General features: G+C 41.2%; 1 protein-coding gene across 5 annotated transcripts; it reads left to right on the top strand.

The window, feature by feature from the left end:
• The first annotated feature begins 417 nt into the window (after positions 1-417).
• LOC115132297 (high mobility group protein HMG-I/HMG-Y-like) lies at positions 418-9,541 on the top strand. 5 transcript variants are annotated; one of them, XM_065020784.1, is made up of 6 exons: positions 418-553; positions 1,454-1,563; positions 2,337-2,417; positions 3,736-3,792; positions 5,033-5,097; positions 5,338-5,701. In XM_065020784.1, exons 2-5 carry the CDS (start codon positions 1,468-1,470, stop codon positions 5,051-5,053), a joined length of 255 nt encoding a protein of 84 aa, XP_064876856.1. In that variant the 5' UTR covers positions 418-553; positions 1,454-1,467; the 3' UTR covers positions 5,054-5,097; positions 5,338-5,701. The 5 variants fall into 5 exon arrangements, with proteins under 5 accessions (XP_064876856.1, XP_029520646.1, XP_029520645.1 ...); XM_029664786.2 differs by having other exon boundaries at positions 5,033-5,701; XM_029664785.2 differs by lacking the exons at positions 5,033-5,097; positions 5,338-5,701 and adding an exon at positions 4,917-5,026.
• Positions 9,542-9,562: the final 21 nt, after the last annotated feature.

Genomic DNA, 9,562 nt, shown 5'->3' with positions numbered 1-9,562 from the left:
ACACAGTCCTGAATGATTTGAAACCATTAACCACACTATTAAAGCAAACTCCTTAATGTATAGATACACTCAAAGAGTGGGACACCATTTTTTATTTTATAAATGGAGAACATGCTAAATGTGATAGGCAACAAGCCTACTAGGCCAATTTACAATACTACTTTTTAAAAACGTGATTTCAAGGTACATCATTTCTTTCAAACCAAAGGAGATATTTCATTGTTTAATATTGATGTGGGAACACTACAGACTGTGGCTTTAACCTGGCTGTAGGATTAAATGCATAAAGAAATGTCAGACTACAGGTTAGCCACCTGGACGCTGAAACAATACATCTGGATGTGAATGGGGGTTGGGGATGGATGAAGGGGCTGGGGTGTTGGGTTGATGATGGTGGCCCACTTATCATTTCTCCGCCCTCCAATGTTATAGCTCCTGTGAGGACGCCTCTTTAAATTGCCCTAAACTCCTTGACTGGCGCATTTTCTTTATCTTGGGGAAAAGACAGACAGCTATTTTTAGCACGCTTTGGACCTGCTTCATTTTAAATAAGGTAATTTTTAAAAATCCTACAGTATTTTTTACTTTCTCTTGTCAAGGGATTCTCTTCTATAGCATACGTCTATTTGCTGTGCTGCACACTGGGGCGGATTTTGTGTAGCCTAGTCTCTGTCGAATAAAACAAGAGCTTTAGCTAAAGGATTTAACCGGTAAAACAAGCGACTGGTTTGTGGGTGAACCATTCGTTATAATTCGGCGGAGGGCCATAATCTTCAAGGGATCAAGGTAGGAGCAATCCAACCTATTGCAACGAACACAAAACTGACCTTGCATTCGGTCACGTTTTCATTCTATTTTGACATAGGATTCGATGGGCTGGAAGCGTAAATGTTGTAAATGTGCTTCGATAACATTTTTTTTGACTAAAATAACGATATTGCATACAGTCTTATTCCGATTGAATTTCCTCTTTTTGTTTTCGTTTGCGTATTGTGCTTGATGGAGCAACGGGGCACCCGTAGCGACTGGGTTTTAAACATTCAGCCTATACCAAACTAGGACATTTCACTCTGCTGTATCCTCGCATGCAGTTTGCTATTTGTGCAGTTCTTGAATTGTGTCAATTGCATTCATCACATTGTTTTCGCTTAAATAAAGATTTCCTTGGTAGACTGTCTCCATTGTGCGCGGACTCCGTCTGTATGTAGTGTTATACACAACCGGTTGGTGTCACCCCGTTTATTTATCAGTAGTCCACGGATGCAGCACAGATGAGACACAAATAGTGCTGCAAATGCATTGGGACGTGTCAAATGCTTATGTCACTGTACTTACTATGTAATAACACCATTAAGAACCCTACGGTAAAGTGTCAGTTTTACATACAACAATAGAGATTGTAGTATATGGAATTTACATGCATTGTGAAAATAGACACTATTATTATTCTTAGGATTACACCTCAACATGAGTGATAAGGGCACCATTTCAACAAAAGAGGGAGCAGAGAAGAGGGGACGTGGAAGGCCAAGGAAACAGCCACCGGTGAAAAGTGGTTCTGATGTAAGTGTCTTTGTAACACAACATTACTTTCTCTGTGTATGGTAGATCATGTGTAGGCCCTGAAGTTTGCCTGCAGAGGAAAAACTAAGGGCCCTAGCTGGTTATGGCTCTCAGGCCTGGTTATGACCACCCAACTAGGGCCCCAGGTTTTCCTGGTTAGGTCATTAACCAGACCCCCCCCCCCCCCCCCCACCAACCATGGCTGTGTACATCTGTAATGGTCATCATGTGTTCTGTCAGGTTGTCCGTGATATGTAGCCTGAACCCCTTAAACCAGTAGTAACCCACATACTCTTACCTCTGCTTCTAACTGATCGGTTTATGTAAGCAAAGTAGAAGCAATGTTTTCCCGTAGCAGTCTTCACTGGTCTTCATAAAGCTATATTATTGTTGGGTTATAGTAAGCCACTACTTCCTCCATACCTCTTATTGTATGGCCTGATTTAAACCACTGTCATTTCTCTAGAGCTTGTTACAGTAAATAGAACTTGGCAGCCTGTGGCTGTGACCACCTGTTAGTCCTAAAGTAGCAACGGGTGTCAGTTGCACTGACCTTGAACAGCGCACTCTTTGTGTCTTGAATAATAAAGTATTCCATTTAAGAAGGTGTGTGCTTCACATCGTATACCTCCAAAAAATACACTTAATTTATTGTTGCGCCCATAGTGTCAAACCTTGGGATGCAACGACTATAGAACCACCATTTACATGTTTTCATCTTTGGCTGTAATGTTGTGCTGTCCGCCTGACCATTTCCCATATTTTTCTACCAGGAGCCCAGTGGGTCCCCTACCCCAAAGAGGCCCAGGGGAAGGCCAAAAGGCAGCAAGAACAAGACTGTCACCAAGGGCAAGGTAAGGCAATTTGGTAGCCCTATTTTTACACAACTGAGTGAATGTGACCTGCTACTGTCACTTACGCTTAGCAGTCATCCTACCAGAACCCGCAGGCCCCTGTTGACCACAGGTTACCATTAGGGTCAGATGGAGCAGCTGTCACAAGCCCCTATAGTTTTATCTGCCCCTATGGTTTTAACTTGATATTACCTGAGTTTTCAACCCCATCCTCATAGTCAAGCAAAAAGTAATTTTCATGTCCCTATGACGGTTGATGACCCTTTTGTTATCACAAGGGGAGCTAACCTCGTTAGGTTCAAAGGATGTCCTGTTGTTAAGTACGATTTATACGTTAACTGTACATGTTTTGGCCCTTCTCGCCTCAAGTGTAAAAAATAACAGGGCCATAGCTTCCCTTTCTAAGATCTTGGTTTACTGGCTGCTTGAAGAAACACTCAGTTTTGAGTTAATACTTCCCCCTGGCTTCCTGTCCTCCAGTTTCCTGTAGCTTGTCATGCACAGTGTGGTGCAGGTGCAGCAAGACTGTTTCCAAGCTGACATTACACACACACCCCCCCCCCCCCCCCGAACACACATCCCTAGTTTTTTCTCCCCGTTGTCACCATAGCAACAGGCGAGTTCTATTCCTCGCCCCAACCCCCACGCTCCTCTAAGCGCTGTGTGTTGGTGTGTCTATGTGTATGTGCAGGGAAGGGATATATGTGTATATGTGCATGTGTGTTTAGGTTCAAGGATAGATCTGAAGTGGGCTCAGGGAAGGGATATATGTGCATATATGACTGTGTGTTTAGGTTCAAGGATAGATCTGAACTGGGCTCAGGGAAGGGATATATGTGCATATATGACTGTGTGTTTAGGTTCAAGGATAGATCTGAACTGGGCTCAGGGAAGGGATATATGTGTATATATGCATGTGTGTTTAGGTTCAAGGATAGATCTGAAGTGGGCTCAGGGAAGGGATATATGTGCATATATGACTGTGTGTTTAGGTTCAAGGATAGATCTGAACTGGGCTCAGGGAAGGGATATATGTGTATATATGCATGTGTGTTTAGGTTCAAGGATAGATCTGAAGTGGGCTCGTTTCTTCTTGCCCAGTTTCACCAGCTGTCTCTGAGCCCCAGACCAGGTGGCCAGCGAACTGGAGTGCCCTGTGTGCAGTTCCTGTCAGCTTCCAAGATAATAGCCAATGAACCTGATGCCCTCAAGCCATCTGCTTTCTTATAGGAGTATTAGTGCCCTCTAGTGACAGTAGTTTAGCAGTTTTCTGTGCAGTTAGATTAATTGTTTGTTTTTCTTCCCTCGGTTTCTACAGAAGACACCAGCAGCCTCAACTGCAGGGATGAAACGCAGGGGAAGACCTAAGAAGGAGGTAAGAGTAATTTTTATTATCATAGGTTTTAATATTATGGTTAACTAATGCCTCCCTCAATAATGTCCCTCGACTCTGACACACTCCTAAATGAAAAACCCTTTTTTTCATTGGCCCACTGTTATTACAGTTCCATAATGTTTTGCATGTTATTAGCTACGTTTTCTAGATATTGGACTTTCAAGAAGCAAAGTTTCATGTTCCACATTATGATGCTGAAAAACACATTATTATGATGCTGCAAAATGCATCATCGTGGTGCTGCAAAACACATCAACATGGTGCTGCAAAACACATCAACATGGTGCTGCAAAACACATCAACATGGTGCTGCAAAACACATCAACATGGTGCTGCAAAACACATCATCATGGTGCTGCAAAACACATCATCATGGTGCTGCAAAACACATCATCATGGTGCTGCAAAACACATCAACATGGTGCTGCAAAACACATCAACATGGTGCTGCAAAACACATCATCATGGTGCTGCAAAACACATCAACATGGTGCTGCAAAACACATCAACATGGTGCTGCAAAACACATCAACATGGTGCTGCAAAACACATCATCATGGTGCTGCAAAACACATCATCATGGTGCTACAAAACACATCAACATGGTGCTGCAAAACACATCAACATGGTGCTGCAAAACACATCATCATGGTGCTGCAAAACACATCAACATGGTGCTGAAAAACACACCAACATGGTGCTGCAAAACACATCAACATGGTTCTGCAAAACACATCAACATGGTGCTGCAAAACACATCATCATGATAATGTGACAAGTAACACTTTGCTTCTTGAACATCTTAAAAACTTGACTGCTGACATGCTAAACATTTTGGGACTGTATCAACAGTGGACTAATAGTTTTTGGTGGTTCCCCTCCACATGCTCACTGCTGCCAGAAATCCCAAAGGTTAGAATGCTTATGGCTAGTTCATACAAACAAAATGATGTACAACGTGATTGGTTTAATTAAGTTGGGGGAGGGGTTTCAGTGGCTACTGCTTATCTTCCACTGCTATTCAGCCACCAACAAAAAAACATGGTGGCTATTGTTTGCAAATTAAAACATTCAACTTAACCTTTTCTGTTTGCAACAACCAGCTACCAGATGTGAAGTCAACTACACCTGGAGTATATTGCTTAATTTGAAACAATAAATATTCCAGACAACTTGCATTGAAGAAACATTCAGGGTGACTTTCTTGCAACAAACACAGATAGTTCTGATGAGGAATTGACACATTTTGACCTAAAGCTGACCCCTGGGACATGTAAGGACAAGGTAAGCAATGATTGTTGAATTCTCTAAACACTATGTAAAATAAAACTATTTAAGACTTACATATATGACAATATAGTTTAGCTTGTTTTGAAGTAGTTGTGTTTTGCATTAAGGGGAATGTGTTCACTAGATGTTTTGTGGTATTGATTTTGTTGATTAAACCTAAACCTAGCGGTCCCTAACTATCGATAACTATCCTTTCATGATAACTCATGTCATAACTCTTTATTTATCTTTAAGGGGGAACAAACACTGGCTGGGACTGAGGAGAAATATGAGCGTTGTCTTGCCAGCGCCAAAATGCATGCTCTGTATTTATGTCAGGACAAAGAGCTGGAGCAAGAGGGATGGAAGCTAGTAAATAGTTCTTATGCAAGGGATATGGTGGAAGCTAGGATGCAACTAGTGGCCAGTTGTACGCCAGAGATGTGCAAATGTTTTAAGTCTGTATATCTCCGGGTTTGATTGAGTGCCAGCGGAAAGAGCTCAAGGAACTCTTGGCAAGCCTGCACTGGACTGAGAGACTTATTAAGGCGTGCTATGCATCACTATGTACAGTTGAAGTCGGAAGTTTACATACACTTAGGTTGGAGTCATTAAAACCGTTTTTCAACCACTCCACACATTTCTTGTTAACAAACTATAGTTTTGGCAAGTCAGTCAAGACATCTACCTTGTGCATGACACAAGTAATTGTTCCAACAATTGTTTACAGACAGATTATTTCACTTATAATTCACTGTATCACAATTCCAGTGGGTCAGAACTTTACATACACTGTGCCTATAAACAGCTTGGAAAATTCCAGAAAATGATGTCATGGCTTTAGAAGCTTCGGATAGGATAATTGACATTATTTGAGTCAATTGGAGGTGTACCTATGGATGTATTTCAAGGCCTACCTTCAAGTGCCTCTTTGATTGACATCATGGAAAATCAGCCAAGACCTCAGAAAATAATTTGTAGACCTCCACAAGTCTGGTTCATCCTTGGGAGCAATTTCCAAATGCCTGAAGGTACCACGTTCATCTGTGCAAACAATAGTACGCAAGTATAAACACCATGGGACCCCGCAGCCATCATACCACTTAGGAAGAAGACACATTCTGTCGCCTAGAGATGAATGTACTTTAGTGCGAAAAGTGCAAATCAATCCCAGCAAAGGACCTTGTGCAAAGGACTCCCTCACGACGCCAGGACAGCGGAGTCAATCACCACCTTCCGGAGACACCTGAAACCCCACCTCTTTAAGGAATACCTAGGATAGGATAAAGTAATCCTTCTCCCCCTCCCCCCCCCCCCTTAAAAGACCTAGATGCACTATTGTAAAGTGGCTGTTCCACTGGATGTCATAAGGTGAAAGCACCAATTTGTAAGTCGCTCTGGATAAGAGCGTCTGCTAAATGACTTAAATGTAATGTAATGTTGTGAAGATACTGGGGGAAATAGGTACACAAGTATCTATACCCACAGTAAAACGAGTCCTATATTTACACAACCTGAAAGGCCATTCAGCAAGGAAGAAACTTCTGACCCACTGGGAATGTGATGAAAGAAATAAAAGCTGAAATAAATAATTCTCTCTACTATTATTCTGACATTTCAAATAAAGTGGTGATCTTAACTGGACTAAAACAGGGAATTTTTACTAGAATTAAACGTCAGGAATTATGAAAACTGAGTTTAAATGTATTTGGTTAAGGCGTATGTAAACTTTCGACTTGAACTGTATGTTCTGTTATAGAGCTATTGAGGACCTGTCAAAGTTGAAAACTTTGTCAGCCATTTTCTTTACAGAGAAAGAAAATGTGTATTTGCCTTACAGACATGCTTTTATTGAGTCGATGGTGCACTAGAGTGAACCACTGTTACTTGTCTGAAACACAGACCAGTTGGTCTTTCATTTTACTTCATTCATATTGTATCTGCTTCGTATTATGTATATACTATTTTCTACATATTTACATATCCAATCTTTTTTGTTGTCCGTTACAATTTTTTTTTGCACAATTGTATGTTAATTTAAGTTAATTTTGAATAAAACATGCACTGAAAATGTTTGTCTTGAGTGAGTCTTTGACCCGATTAGGTATAGTTGACTCCTAATAGATACTGTTGTTTGTATTGCAAATCAGTTATTGTAGTTGAAAGATTGATGCACTGCCTGCTGGTGATTTAGAGTATATTTAATCCAATTCCGTTTTGTTGTTGGTGTGAACCAGGAGAAACATGGGTTGACCGGTCTGTGTTTGGTGTCTTTTCAGGAAAAGGAGGAACAGACAGCCAAGGAATCATCATCTGAAGAAGGAGAGGAGGAGGAAGACCAGTAAACTTGCTACCTCGCTCAACATACTGACTTCCTGTCAACCAGAGCTGGACTGAATCTCCAATACTGATGCCACCCCAACCCCTGTTCTACTGTTCACTTTCTTGCCTTCTAGCCAAAGGAGGGTCAACAACACAGTTCATCCAACCTCTATCTGCAAATGCACTGGAAAACCAATGGATGTTTCTCGACAAGCATATATCTATCAAAGAATCACAGGACAGGTGACAGACAACACTTTCTCTGTGGGTATGTCATGGTATTGCAAGTCTTTTATATTGGACTAAAGTATGCTCTGATGATGAGTTTTTGGACACGCATCTTTCAAAAGACTGTAGCTTAGCGGTACTATTTCTTCCCTAACACCGGTATCTTGAGCTGGTATGGCATATACACTTATTTCCAGGTTTTCTATTGGACAAAAGGTGAGTTTTGCCTATACTTGCTTTTTAAGTGTGAAGTGGTTAATCTATCCATTAGACCTACTTACCAGTGATCTCGAGGATATACAGTATGATCATTAAATATATGGTTATAGAAAAGTTATTCATGTAAATCTCTGTAGTAGACATCTCCCCGTTACTCCTGATTGTGCAGAATTGTTCCTCCCACCCAAAATAAGCTGTCCCTTACTAGTCTCTCTGGTGTGACTTGTGCTTGTCTCCCTATAGCCTCTTTGGGGCGCCACTGGAAAAGGCTTGTGTAAACTAAAGTGTACTGTTATTAATCAAAGATCTGATCAGGCTGATTGTTTTTTATCATGTTCCTCCGGGTCATTACGTGCCCTCAAATACCTGAGGAACTGTGCTGCTTCGACGTCTACGAAAACTCAACATAATAATGTCATAATGGCTTAAGGGTGGGTAGGCATTCATTGAGTGGGGAGCTACACTCTCATCAATCCAGGGAGCTTTTATTGAACTCTGGCATCTGCTGTTCCTCTTAATGTGGTCCTCCAGTCTACAGTACTTGTTGCGACCCATCGCCACTTGGTCAGCTTTAGGTGAAACAAACTGTGGTTGCCCAAACTAGGAGCTGGATTGTTACTATTGTAGCACTGTTTTATCCAATGGGTCTGTATAATAGCTGATCATTCCATTTCACCTCTTTACATGCCCAAGGCCGTGTCATCATCACTTTGTACAGGATGTTGAAATACTCTGCTCTGTCTGTGAGGATACAGTCAGTGTCTGCTGTCTACTCTAGAAGAACTGTTTTTTGTTGTTGTTTCTCAGTGTTTCTCAGTGTCAGGGATCTCTAGATCACAGTCCAGTTACTGGGTCTCTCCTCAAACCTACAAGCTGCTACAAACTCAGTTATAAAACCCGTAAAACTGCATTGTGCCTGACAAGGCCCAGAATCTCATACTCACTTAACTTTCCCATATTGCATTCATCAACTGGTTTCAAATGTACAATGTAACCTCTGGCAAGTGTTTGAGAATTGTTTGTATTACATAGTCTGTGTATTTTCTGTATTTTTTAATCTGACTGTAGCTTGGTATTTTAAAGACAACTGCCAAGCTACTAGTGAAAGTGTGCTCATCCCCCCTGATGTGTAAAGTCAGGGAGATCTGGCAGTTTTGCAAACTGTGTTCGCTGACTGTAGTTGATTAGCCAGCGTATTCTATCTTTTGAATAAATCTTACTTCTGGTGCACTGAAATGTTAGCTTGGTTCAGGTTGTTCAGATTGTCATGTGTGTGTTTAGTGACAAAAACTGGGTGTTCTCTCCAGCTTGTAATTCCCTTGTAGGCCTCGTGCAGCTTTGGCACCTTGCTCTTTTCCATGTATAAGTCCCTAATGGCACCCTATTGCCTTTATAGTGCACTACTTTAGACCAGAGCCCTGTTCAAAAGTAGTGCACTATATAGGGAATAGGGTACCATTTGAGGGGTATCATGTTCATGTGGAACTCCGGTAATGAAATATATCCAATCACAGCTGCAACTATTTTGACAATGTACAATGTCCTTATGTACCAACATCATCCATGTACAATAATTCATGCAAAGTTGAAATGGGATCATTCTTTTAAATGTACAATGTCTATATTTCTATTGTGCCCTATGACAATTTGTATCCAGAAATGGTCAATAAATACAAGAATGTATAATTTGTTCAGTTGTCTTGTCCTGTAT

Source organism: Oncorhynchus nerka, linkage group LG7 (genome assembly GCF_034236695.1).
Source record: "Oncorhynchus nerka isolate Pitt River linkage group LG7, Oner_Uvic_2.0, whole genome shotgun sequence".
NCBI classification, from domain to species: Eukaryota; Metazoa; Chordata; class Actinopteri; order Salmoniformes; family Salmonidae; genus Oncorhynchus; species Oncorhynchus nerka.
Note: the sequence above shows the minus strand (reverse complement) of the source record. Positions and strands in the feature narration are given on the sequence as shown.